Source organism: Copadichromis virginalis, linkage group LG15 (assembly GCF_057382275.1).
Source record: "Copadichromis virginalis isolate Kocher_CV1m ecotype Utaka linkage group LG15, C_Virginalis_male_GT1.1, whole genome shotgun sequence".
Lineage (NCBI taxonomy): Eukaryota > Metazoa > Chordata > Actinopteri > Cichliformes > Cichlidae > Copadichromis > Copadichromis virginalis.
Genome location: NC_140632.1, coordinates 8,465,068 through 8,478,808, shown reverse-complemented (window position 1 = coordinate 8,478,808; position 13,741 = coordinate 8,465,068). Strand labels below are relative to the sequence as shown.

The following is a 13,741-nucleotide window of genomic DNA, read 5'->3' as shown; positions in this document are numbered from 1 at the left end:
GGTGAACATGGAGGCAGAATTTAGGGATGTAAAGTTGCTTCTGAACAAACCACAGGAACTTTTAGAACAATGTCCTTTGAACAGACGAGACCAAAGTGGAGATGTGTGGCCATAATGTGTGATGTTTAGAGAAAATCAAACACAGAATATCAGCACAAATGCCTCATACCAACTGTCTGCCACAGCGGTTACACAAGGTGATGATTTGGGTTTGTTTTGCAGCTACAGGACCTCGGCACCTTGCAATCATCGAGTTGACCATGAACCGCTCTGTATACTAAAGTGTTCTGGAGTAAAATTTGAGGCCATGTGTCTAGCAGCTAAAGCTGGCCCAAATTGGGTCACAAAAAGGACAATGACCTCAAGCACAGCAGCAAATCGACAACAGAATGACAGAAAAAGGAAAAAGAAAAAACAAACAAACAAACAAGGCAATCAAAGTCCAGATCTAAACGCCACTTAAGTGCTGTGGACATCAAACAATTTAACAAGTTATTGCTGCTAAAGCTAGCTGCACAAACTATCGAATCATTTGGTGTACTTAGGGCTGCGTTACATAGCTGAGGTGCAGCTTAGCAGACAGCTGCTGGGTGCAGCTGCTGGTGTCAGCACCAACACGCCACACCTCTAATAATGCGTAACATTAGGCGTCATCACTTAACTGGGTGAGTTTACCTCCTGTTGTACTGTAACAATTTTCGTTTTCTTTCTGTACCAGATTTTTTAAATGAGTATCCACATGAATAGACTCACTTGGGGAGTTGAAGGTTCAAGAAACAACACTGGCTTTATTTTCATGCCCACCTTTTGTAAAGTTCAAGATTAGGCCCTCCTCTCGATGGCTCAGTTATTATGGATGATCTATTATGAGTTGTGTTAGTAGTCAAACTGATGCTTAAGCTTTAAATCTGGCACGATGTGAAGGTTCATTGCTCGTGAATCCAATGGGCAGTCAAGCGTAGATACATATAGAAGCTTTACGAACAGTAAACTTAACGTAGCAAGTAAACACAGTAAAACAGTCTTACCTTGCCATATTTTTGTGCATAGGAGCCTGTGAGCAGAGAATGGAAGACAATAATCGTCTCATCCAGATCCCAAACAAACACCCTCTGCACATCACAACAAAAAAGACACAATGCAAGAAATTTGAGTCTATTCTTCTGATTTTACAAATGGCCCTTATTTAATAAGTACATTTATTTATTAAGTACAAATGTTCTGATTTATCAACATTTTCATTCCTGAATTTACTTACACTTCATGAACAAATGTAGAAGTGAATCTGTACATGAAAATATTATGATTGTCTAGGTGGAGTTAGGAAACAGACAAACATAGGCTACATCATTATAGTAAGATGATAGCATGATTATTATACTACTATTATTGCCTATTGGTTATTATTTACTGCTTTCAAAAACACCATAAATCAATAAAATGCTCAGAATTACAGTCGGATTTAACCTAAAATTAAATTGTATGTAAAGAAAACAAAGTAGGAGATATAAAGATGCAGACTTTAAAGTGTTTACTTAAACATATCCCAGCATTCCTTTTCTCTTATCTTAAAATATCTGGTCTTCCATTAAAAATGACTTCTATTATTGCTGGATGTCATCACCTACAGTCTAATATCTTGGCACTATCCCACTGGTGCTTTTTATTTATTTTTAATGAGTTTCTCATCACAGGCTGACAGATCATGTTCTCCTTGTCGTCCATCTGTTTTCTTCTTTTTCTTATATTCTGTTAGCCTTTTTTTCACATCAGCTTTGATGTCCAAACCTGAGCCACAGTGAGCGTTCTCAGGAGAAACAATATTCTAAACCTCTGTTATTTCAGCCGGAGCCTCGCTTTATGAAGAGGGCGCCTTTTCTGTCCCCGTCTTTGGACGCGATTGTTTCAGTTTCTTCAGTCTGTCTCCTGCTTTCTTGCTTTAGAGATGCAAGCTCAACTCTCACAACGCTGTCACCACTTCTTTCTTTTTCCCCCCTGCCATCTAATCTAATTCCATCTAACGGTAAATGCTTCCTTATATAGAGAAACTGGGACGGAGCAGGATGCAGATTGCACAACCCTGCTGTTTCACAGTTTGATTTACTAATATAATGCGCAGTAGTACAAATAAAATAGTCCGGTGTACAGATTTTATAAATCTGCTGTTAATATAGCATCTACACTTTTTTGTTTTGTTTTACATATATGCATATTAGCAAATAAGGGCCAATATATACATTCAGGCCTGTATTGACAATGACAATGACTCTAATAGCTTCTGCTTGATTGAATTTGGAGACTAAAGTAAAGAAAATGGACAAAGATCAAAGAAAATACCATGTGTCCATGGAGAATTGAAGGGAGCATTCATTCAGTAATCTCGGTGCTCTCAGTGTATGTTTTCTAGTCTCTTACCTCCAGGTCACTATCAGGAGGAGGGGAGGGGTTGTTCTTGCGGCCCCTGCCCCGAGACTTAGACCCCCCACTCCGGCAGGCTCTGTCATCCAGCTCTTTGATGGGTGTGGAAGGGCTCTGCACTGTATCAAAGTCCCCTGAGAGTGTATATAAACACACACAGGGCTTTTGAAACATTTTAAATTTACATGTGATCAAATATCTGTCTTAAACTGCACAAGCAATCACAAACTAAAGTCACTCCATTAAAAGCAGCACTAATGATGTGGTTTGAGGTGATCCCACAGGTGCTCTGGAGTTGTAGCCACTTCAGGAAAAGCAATAATTCAAACCCTGTACAGTAATAAGCCATGTTGTCAGGTTTAATAATTCAAGGTAATTGGCATGACGGATCAACTTAAAGGCTACCAAGAAACCTAAACAAAAGTACCACCGGTATTCTGACTGATTCATGACAGCGTGCACATGCAAAGATTTAACAGGGGAGTGGGAAGATTGAAGTGTGCAATAAATTAGTTAGGTTAGGTAATGTGATGCTTCTTGCTAAGATACAGTACATACAATTTTCTTGAGGAGAATACATGGGAATGCTCCCAAAGGCTCAAACACACACACACGCACACTTTCCTAACGCCATATGCTCCCACTGCTGCGCGGTAACTAGAACCAGACTCTGAGCTTCGGCTCGCATATTATTATGTCTCAATCAGGGAGAAAAAGGGAGGGGGGGTGGAGAGAGTGAAAGGGGGGGTGGGGGGGGGTGGATAAAGATACTCACACACAAGAAAAAGTTGGTGATAAAATAAAAAAAGACACTCCTGGACAAAGAGCGAAAGAGAAAAAGTGAGAAAGCCAGCGGAAGAAAAAGAGCTAGTGACAGGAAGAATGATAAGCTCCTTTAATCAGGCTTCCTGAATTACAGCCAAAATAAACCAAATAATAATATGGAAAAAACGAAAAGCCGAACACGAATCCATATTCCTGAGCACAAGTGTGCAGTTTAAGTCCTTCTTGCTTCCCACTTTCTCCTCCGGCTTGCCCACCAAAGTGCAATATTTAACGTGACTTGTCTCTAATCAAAGTCTCGGACGTTAATGTAAACACATGTCGATTCTCCAATTAGCCAGCGCAATGCCAGGTAACTATGGCTACAGTCTAAAGTTACTTCCTGTGCTTCATCATCGTAGAAAGAGGGCTTTGAACTCGGTTAACTTAAAACTGTGGAAACAGGATTATGAAACCGCAATCAGAAGTGGTGAAAAATTCTTTTGACATTTGTTTGCATATTTATGAAGTTAGAGCCGGGGTGTGGTGTTGGTAATTCGACTGCTTCTTTCTAAACTATGCCCATGTTAACACAAACCTGGGTGAAGTTCAGCAGCCTGTCCGGTTATGGCGGGGGTGGGATCTTGCAGCTGGTAGGCTGCTGTGGAACCGGTGCCATCCACATTGTTGGAGGTCATGTACGTCCCGTAAGGGGAGGTGGAATAATACTGAGCATACTGGTTTTGGCCAAATGTCGTATATGAGGGATAATCCTGCGGAAAATAACAAGAATTATGAGCACGCAAAGACATACCAAGCAAACAAAAAGAAACAGGGAGACGGAGAGGTTTTCCTGAAAGGACCAGTCTGACTTCTGAGGATAGATTTTACAAGTGTTCCCTCTCATGTCTCTAATCTTTTGTTCCTGCCTTTCTGTATTTTATATCTCTGAAACAATTAAAACCTCGTGCTGCTGCTTTTTACAGACCCAGTGGAGATGGACGTTTTTTATGAGTCAGCTCTCTAAACCTGTCACTACATCCATCTCCAGAAGTCCTTAAACAAAGCCACACACAATAAGAAGGCACAGTTGGTGTGTAGTCATACAGTGCAACACTTGTGCGCACGCTCTGAAGTATCAAAAGGGGTAAAGGAAAAATGTAAACGCAACAGAGTCATAGAAAGTAAGCTTGTTTCTACATAGAGATTTTTACTTTGACTTGCATTTGTTTCCCGGAGACTAACCATGACTTCGACTTTACTTTGCTTACCCAACAAGATTAACCCTAACCTTAAACCAACTTAAATGTTGCAATTCATGCAACTGGATCTTGCTTCTTTGTCCCCAAAAGAGAGGCAGGTCCCCACAGTGTGACTGTTTAAAAAGATTTATGTCCCCACAACATGAGTAATACAAGTACACACACATACGCACACACTATATTCCCCCTTAATCCACCCACATGGGCCAAACCTTGACTTTCTTCCTGTAAACAGCCACATCTATCATAGTGAGACATTAAAATCCCCCTTTAAGCATTTTTACTACCACAATGCAATTCATCATATGGACATAGAGAAATATTCAGACCATAACACTCTTTCACAAAGACTAATTGTCTGTTTCTCTCCCAGAATTTCCCCTGTTGCAAGGTTGCATTGTGATGATGAAAACTGCGTGGGAGCATGCCTGGAAAACCATTTCTGGTCTGAAATCCTAATGCAACTAATATGAAATTCGGATCCTTTTTTCCCTTTCTTTCTGTCTTTCTGCTTTGGAGACAGCATTATAAGATAATCACATTAAATGACAACAAAGAGCTAACACATTAGCTTCGTATGATAGACCAACCTGTGTTCACAAATGCATGCGGTCGTACCTGCTGTGTGGCAGTGTAGTTGGCGGGGTTGGACACTGAGTTGTTGGTGGTGTAGAGGCCTGAGGAAGGAGTGAAACTGGAACCTGTTCAGAAATTAACCCCCCTTTAGCAAGAACTTAAAAACCAAAAATGTTTAAGTTAAATAAAAGGCTGTGTTATAAACAGACCTGGCATTGGATAGGGGGAGTAGGCAGTCTGTCCAGGCTGAGGTGTGGTAAAGCCGGGGCTGTAGCTGAGGCCTGTCTGCAGAGGAGACTGACTCTGGGCTAGGCCGCTTTCTGTTTTTATGCCGGGAAGCATTACACCGAGGTCTATGGCAATTGAAAAAAAAATAATGATATTAAATGTTTCAGCTTTAATTTGCAGAGTTTAACAAAAGTCTCTTCTTCCTCAGAAGACTTGGAGACTTCCACCTGCTACTGAGGGTGCTTAAGAACTTCTGCTCCTGCACCATCAAGAGCGTCCTGACGGGAAACATCTGCACCTGGTTTGGGAACGGCACCAAGCAGGACAGACAAGATCTGCAAAGAGTGGTGCGCTCGGCTGAACTCATCATTCAATCAGAGCTTCCTGACCTGCTGTCCATCTACACCAAGCAGTGCAAGACTAAAGCCAGGAAGATTATGATGGACCTCTCCCATCCCAACAATGGACTCCTCTCATTTCTTTTTATTCATAATTTCTTACGTAAACTGTTATTTGCACATTTTAACTGTAAATTTCTAAGTTAAAATCTGCAAATTTTGTAGTAATCTGTAAATCATTTAATGGTCGGGCATTGCACAGCAATAAGCATTTCACCACGTGTCGTACTGTGTATGGTTGTGTGTGTGACAAATAAAATTTGAATTTGAAAAGTATTGCATTAACTATTTACATATACATTGTCCCCAGTTTTAGAGACTCGAAATAAACTGAACAAACTAACGTAATTTTAATTATAAGGATTATTTTTATAACAATAATCCTTTGCAGTTAATGACTGACTGAAGTCAAGATACTATGGGCATTACTATATGCTCCTTCCATGCTTGAGATGCTCTGCCAGGCCTTTACTTCCACCACCTTCAGTTGCTGCTTGTTTGAGGTTCTCGGTGCATTCAGTTTTGTCATCAGTAACTGCAAAGCATGCTCTGATTGGCTGTGATCAGGTGACTGAAAAGCATATCCCATCAGAAAGAGTCTATTTTTCTTGCTTTCAGAAACTCTAGGTTGCTTTTGCAGTTCGTTTTGGGTCATTAACGTTTGCACTGTGAAGTGCTGTCCAATCAGTTTTGCAGCTGAATCTGAGCAGAGAGTAAAGCCCATAATACTTCACAATTCATCCTGCTACTTCTATCAGCAGTCACATCATCAATAAACACTAGTGACCCAGCTCCACTGGCACCCATACACATTAATCTCAGTTCCATGTGTCCAAAATTTTTTGTCAGAACTGTGCAGACTCTTTTAGATGTTTTCTGGCAAAGTCCACTCTGGCCTTCTTGTTCTTGAGTGTAACCAGCGGTCTGCACTTTGCTGGTCTGCATTTCCATTCATGAAGGTGTTGCTTGATTGTAGGCCTTGACAATGAAACACCTATCTCTGTGAAAGTGTTCCCGACGTGTTTAAATGTTCTGAAGTTGTTTTTCTTAACCACGGAAATAGTTCTGTCCTCATCCACTTTAGTTAGCCTCTGTGTTCTTTCAAGACTTTTGGTGTTGCTGAGATGGGCAGTAACGCCGTAGATTTTTAAGAGTCTACCAGTGATTTGGCCACTGTCTCTCTGATAGCTTTATTTGGGCTTCCCTCACTTACATCAACATCTCTTTAGACCTCATTTTGACAGTTTTAATGAAGAATAACCAAAATGTAATATAAAAACACTTTGAATCAACTCCACATTTTCATCTGCTTAATTTTTCATTGAATAACAAATGAATAGGCCTTACTGGGACACGAAACTGAACAAAAGTCAACTACGCAATTAATTTTGAGCCTCTAAAAATGGGGAGACTGGTATGAAAATGGCTGTAATTTCTAAACAGTTAATACAATACTTTTGTTAATTCAATTTAATTAAAGCTGGAAGTCTGCTCTTCAATCACATCTTGATTGCTTGTTTTAAAATCCAGTGTGGTGGTGTAAAACAGGAAAAGTTACAAGAGATTGTTTCATCGCCTACATACTTATGGATCTAACTGCATATTGTCCTCATTCTGCTACGAGTTCACTTTCAGTTCAGTTTATTCGAATCTTTGGCTGTACCCAGTTGCAATGATTGAATGGGTGAAAATATTTAATTTCTCCCCAAATAGAATACAGCATAATGAGTTTACTTCTAGTTTTTAAAGGGCATCCAAACCAGTCACTCAGCACAAACACATCAACCCAGTTGCATGGGAAAACTTAGGTTTGAGTTTGAACAATGTCTCCTACCACAAAATAATACCATATAAATAAGATTCCTTCTTTCACACAACACTTGCAGTTTAGTTTGTAAATCTTCGAAAAATAATTTTTCTGCAGTTTTTGTATGGAGATGTGTGGGTAGAACTATGTGGCTTATTCAGCGTGTGTTGGTTCACACCATAGGTAGACAATCCGTAGGCCTGGCCTGTCTGCGAATAAGCAGTATAGACGGTTGATTGCTGCATGCTGCTGAACTGAGGTTGGCCGGTGTACGTCGGCATGGAAGGAGCTGCCGGCGTGGAGAGGATGTGAGGGTAGGGCCTATAAGAGAGAGGAAAGTGACAGTGGGAGTAGGTAAATTAGCCACTTGGTATATTATAGCATTTAGGAGTTATTTCGTTGAGTAAAATTCAACTTTAGCTAACCTTACAGAATGTAAACAAAGATGCCTGTTCAGTTTTAAAACTTGGACTTACTTGGATGGGTAGAGAGGGGGAGAGTACTGGTGGGCTGAACGAGGGCTGTAGCCGCTGCTGGTGATTACTAAAAACAGCAAAATAATCAAATACAACAAGGCAAAAACATGTTACGGATGGTGTCAACTCAAATCTGCTGTTTTTCTGAGCATTTACCAAAACCACTCCTGAGCAGGACAATTCGGGGCCTCCAGCTTATTTGAGCCGAGATGCCGTTCCAGTAAACATAATTTGAAGCATTTTGAATGGAGGGGAGCCAAGTTCTTCCTTTAGAGATCACCGCAGTCCCTGAAACCCTTACAGTGGGCCTCATAGCAAAACACAATGTCTGTTTGTGGTCATTGAGATGTCAGAGCTCAGTACTGACAAACACCCTGCTGGGTTTAAACCCCTCTCTCTGTTTTGTAGAATGGCTTTGTGTGTGTGTTACAGTGTGAAAGAGAATGGGGGACGTGTGTGAGTCCAAAAAAAAAAAGAAAAAAGACAAATGTAAAATGTCTCTGCCCCTCTCTTATCCCTCTGCCAGCCTTTGATGATGCAATCCAAGGACAGGCAATATTTCACTGGATTAAAGCTTTCAGCAGGTCTACCAGTGAGCTCAAATGGATGATGGTGATTGTGTGACTTCTGTGCGTCTGAACAAAAACAGACAAGCGGAGACCAGAAGGCATTTATATTTCTGCGTCTATCTATGGCTGATTCAGTTGTCAACTCACTGTACTTTTTTTCCCCATCTACAGTCTTACAGCAACTCCGAGTGCAGAGGGATTTGATTTTTTCAAACCTACACTGTTTTTAAAAAGCAGTGTATTCACCTGAATCACAGAATGTATATTATATATTGATCAGCTTTCTGACCACTATCACAGCTACTTATACAACTACTACATAAAGACAGTCAAAAGGTTAAACTCAAGCCTGCAAATTTAAAATTAGCAATAGCTGTTTTGGGGAAGCAAGTTAAAAACTAACTATAATCTATGCAAAATACACTTCTTCTGGTTTTGTCACAAGTCCACACGCCATTATCCTGCCCATGATGCTTTGCAAATTCCTAGTCTTCCTTTTGGATTCTTAATGCTAGATTAATGAATAAACTCTGACTGACAGGTATGGATTTTGGTGATATTTCTGAATTGTGTGCATATTTATCCAAGGGTCTGTGCTTTACCTGAGCCTGCATATGTATCCAGGGCTGTGTCCCCTGTCGTAGTAACTGTATCGCTGTTGTTCAACGGCTCTGTTTTCACTTAAAGGAAAAGGAAAAGGTCAGTATTAGGGTAAAGCAGTAAAGACTTCCCGCAACACACAGACAGAAACAAACCTTAGTGGGTAAGAGCAGAAAACGTCCATGCAATTCCAGCATGTCAACTTAATGCTGCGTGCAGGGTTCCCATTGCAAGCACTATTTAATTTCACAGTCTTTAAATGGCTCTCTATAACCACTATGCTTGAAGCTTTTTACTTCGTCATTGTTTTCTGATGCTATTTTTAAGATATGGATGACTTTGAAAACTATAAAATGTAAGTAACACATTCAAAAATGAATTAATGCAAAGTGATCCTTAGCAAATGTTTGCGATTTATTGCCCTCCCCCTGCAAATTTATCAAATTCCCCTCTTTTCAGAGGGTCTTTGGTAGGAACCCTGTAAATATACTATAAAAATAAAAAAATAAAAAAGAGAGAAAGAAACTTCACACACAGTAATAAACTGGGATGCAGAAAAACAATGAAGATTCAGAAAGCAGAGAAAAAATTCACAGCAAACCAAAAATCAGTCAGAGCAACTCTGGCAAGAACCAACAAACAAAACCCAAAATAAAAAAAACACAACTAACAACAAGTCAACAACCGTGGCTAGCTAAAACTAAAGAAAGTTCAACGGCTATGCTTTTGCTGTATTGCTGTAAAATCTTTGCTCTGGGATTCACACACATGCACCTCTGTACCATATTCCTTGGAGCCTGTGGCAGGGGATGGGCTGCTGCAGCCCAACAGCCAATCAGCCGTGTTAAGAACGGTCATGCTTTCACCTATAGGGGTGCAAGGTGGGAAGGTGATGAGGATACGACCCACTGAAAACCAGATGCAGGTCAAAGGTATACGGGGTCACATGGTACTGATCTTTTCGTAGACATTTGCGTTGAATATAAAAGAAAAACAAACATTCCCGAAATAGTTATATTGTGGGAATATTTAAAGACTTGTGTTTTTTTCCCCATCGTCTTGCTTTCATGTTTTCTTGCCAAGTTATTAAGACGGTCAGTAACAATTTTGTCTCTATGCTAAATATGAAGCTAGAGTAAGGAAATGGTTAGCTTATAAAACTGGTAGAACAGCTGCTTCCCAGCGCTCCAAAAGCTTAGAAACAAGATGTCAGTAAAGGCATATATAACCCCCAACCTGCTGATTTTTTGTACAGATTAAAACAAACTGATTTCAGAACTCTAGAGGTGCTGGTAGGTGGATTTTGTTACCCTTGGACAAAGCCAGACGTAATTTTCCCACCTGTTAAGTCTAGTTTGAGTCTTAAATCAAAGGTAATATATCCATTTGGGTGTAGGTCAAAATAACCCTTATGTATCTCACACTGGATTTTGGTAAGCCCTTCAAATCATTCTCTGTCTGAATAATTTTCCCTTTAAGTCACCCCATTTATGCAAACATTCTTGTAATTGGCTGCCCCTTAGGGAAAAAGAGAAAAGAAAAATAGCTGGGTGAGTCAATGTGGTGCAAATGGTTGTCTGTCTCTATGTGCTTTCCCCCGCGACAGACTGATGACCTGTCCGGGGTGTACCCTGCCTCTCACCCTAAGACAGCTGAGATAGGCTCCAGCCCACCAGCAACCCTGAATTGGATAAACTGAAGAGAACGGATGGATTGGGCTCCTGTGCTCACATCCATAACCAGAAGGCTGTGATGACCATATTAAGGATATCCCTTCTTTATGATATCAAAGATCCAATAAAAAAACTTTCTGAAACTGAGCATGTTTCAGAAGAAAGAACTGATGCTGCCTCAATTGGTCACACAAAGTCACACAGCAACCCATGTAGTGAGTCTTCATGTCACTTCGGAGGAATTTTGGCCCACTCTTCTTTGCAGAATAGTTTCAATTCAACAACATTAAAGGGTTTTTAAGCATGATCGTCCTGTCATGCCAAAGAATCTCAATCAGAAATCCAGACTATAACTAGGCCACTCCAAAACCTTTTTTCTCTGAGCCATTCAGAGGTGGAATGCTGGTGTTTCAAATTATTGTCCTGCTTGAATATCAGGGCATGAACTGATGGCCGGACATTCTCCTCATTCTCCAGAATTTTCTGGTAGAGAGCAGAATTTATGGTTCCATCAGTTATGGCAAGTCGTCCAGGTCCTGAAACAGCAAAGCAGCCACAAACCATCCCACTACCACCACCATGTTTGAATATTGGTTTTGTATTTTTATGAAATACTGTGTTAGTTTTATGCCAGATAAAACAGAACTCAGATCTTCCCAAAAGTTCAAGTGTTGTCTCATCAGTCCAGAGAATATTTTCCCAGAAGTCTTGGGCATCATCAAGTTTTTTGGCAAATGTGAATCTTTGTGTTCTTTTTGGTCATCAGCGGTTTTCTCCTTGGAACTCTCCAAAGGGTGCCATTTTTGCCCAGTCTTTGTTATTGTTGAATCATGAACACTGACCATAACTGAAGGAACGTATGGCCTTTTAGTTCTTTAGATGTTATTCTCAGTTCTTTTGTGACCTCCTGAATGAATTGTCGATGTGCTCTTGGAGTAATTTTGGTAGCTTGACCGCTCCGGAGAAGGTTCACCATGGTTCCACTTTTTCTCCATTTGTGGAAAATAGCTCTCACCATGCAGTCCCAATGCCTTAGAAATGGCAGTTTCCAACCAGTGACTTTAACCGATTCTAAACAGGTCTTACATTTCTATAGATGGTGGCATGATCTGGGACTTTTTGAGGTCTATAAGCCTATTTCACTTTGTCATACAGATTCTGTTTCAATAAGTTCTTGATTCAACAGGTCTGGTAGTAGCCAGGACTGGTTGTAGCTAATGAAACTGAACTGAATTTTGGTTAAACACATTTAATCCCTGATTCATCCACAAAAAGGCACATTTAGATAGCTTGAGTTAGAGTGAGAAATATAAATACATATACATTCTGGGGACATGTGAGACTAACATTAATATGTCAAAGTAGAAGGATATGCGACTTTTAAGACAGAGCTATTTTATTATAATACATGACAACTGTATCTGCTTTAACAAACAGCTATTAGATTAATCTCCTGATATTTCTGTCTCTACAAATATGTTCTTGCTAAAGTCTCGAGCTATTCTTCTAATTAGCAGCTCATCTATCATCACATGATTGCGCTTTTTAAAAGAAGAGGACACCTGTTAATCAGTTTATCATTCTACATAATGTGTTTCAGGGGCTTCTTTTCTCAAACGCCCATCACTAGCAACCATCTGAAAACTCAATTGAGTTCAGGACAACTTCATTAATCCCCTAAGGGAACAATACAATCCACTGGACAAGCTGTAATGAAGACAAATGAATTGCTATGGAGATGGCCTTTGGGCCTGAGCGTTCGCTGATGTCAGGTGAGGGGAATGTTGAGTATGTAGATTGTTTTGGCTCTCTGTGAAGCCCGAGCTCTGTCTGCTTAAATCATTAACTGTGAGCTCATCAAAAATGATTTAATGTGCTCTAATACAGTCTCGGTGTGCTGTTAGCCCACACTGAGCATGTGTGACTGCGAGTATGTTAACACATCAAAATGACTAAAATACAGCATCTCACTTTTTCCATGACATTATTATTATTATTAGAAGTGGTTTCCACCGCCTGGTAAATCAGCAATAGATCAAACGATGGCCCTCAACAAAAGTACCATGTCCAGGGCTATATCATCAAACTGTCCTGACAGAAATGGTTCCAGAGGACAGAGCATGAGAAAGTGGGAAGATCAAGGGTGAGAGGAGAAAAAAAAGATTAATAGAAAGAAGGAGAAACGCATACGGACTCAGAGTAAAGAAAAAGAAGAAAAAGAGAGGAGCGGGCTCACTGGTGTTGACATATAAGAGGGCAGTGATGCTTTAATGCTCTTGTAGAGGAAATAGTTTCCAGTGGGATTTTGAGCTTGCTCTCCAACACACACATACAGACACTTTGCCAAGCCGTTAGCGGAGGAGTGCAGAAGTGCTTCGCCGTGTGTTTACACACATTCTCCGGTGGTTTATTCAAGAACTCATGCCAGCTTGGAAGTGTGTATGCATGCATTTGTATGTGCGTGTGTCCCCCCATCTCCACAAATTCCTCAAAAAGTATTTATCTCTACATGCTGAAAGGATTTCTGACTGATGATTTTGCAATAAATTTCATTGCATTACATTTTTCTCATCAAATGCTCTTGCCTTAAGTGACTTTCAACATGTGCATTGGACCTCCTTTGGCATTAAGATTATATTAAAAAAAGGAATAAAAGACAATGAGTATTCTGAATGGAGGAGTTTAGACTTTCAACTACATTTTATACAACGTAAAAAAAATAGAAATCAGTAAATTCACTGTTCCTGCATCAATGGCTCTCTCCTTTCTTCAAAGAAATAATTCACCCTTTAACTTTAATACATCATGGACCTTTATGCAGCATTTCAAGTAAACGTACATACTGGCAAATTTGTTTTCTAGCTTAGAGTTAGAAAGGACTAAGAGGGTCAGATTAGTTAGCCTTGAAACACATGAAACTGTTGGCTTTTTCCTGTCCAAATGTAACCAATCTGGCTTACCAGCACCTTTTT

The 13,741-nt window shown here is 40.1% G+C and overlaps 1 protein-coding gene across 4 annotated transcripts in view; it reads right to left on the bottom strand.

Moving 5' to 3' along the window:
* Nucleotides 1-13,741, bottom strand: part of eya4 (EYA transcriptional coactivator and phosphatase 4) — a 50,044-nt gene that overhangs the window by 10,432 nt on the left and 25,871 nt on the right. For 3 of the 4 annotated variants that reach the window (XM_085431686.1, XM_085431685.1, XM_085431688.1), the window contains 9 exons: nt 9,879-9,962; nt 9,099-9,176; nt 7,928-7,994; nt 7,630-7,772; nt 5,228-5,371; nt 5,061-5,143; nt 3,779-3,953; nt 2,416-2,552; nt 1,029-1,112 (listed from right to left, as the gene is read on the bottom strand). In XM_085431686.1, coding sequence (XP_085287812.1) covers nt 1,029-1,112; nt 2,416-2,552; nt 3,779-3,953; nt 5,061-5,143; nt 5,228-5,371; nt 7,630-7,772; nt 7,928-7,994; nt 9,099-9,176; nt 9,879-9,962 — 995 coding nt within the window. The remainder of the gene's footprint in view (nt 1-1,028; nt 1,113-2,415; nt 2,553-3,778; nt 3,954-5,060; nt 5,144-5,227; nt 5,372-7,629; nt 7,773-7,927; nt 7,995-9,098; nt 9,177-9,878; nt 9,963-13,741) is intronic. The other variant, XM_085431687.1, reaches the window with a different exon arrangement.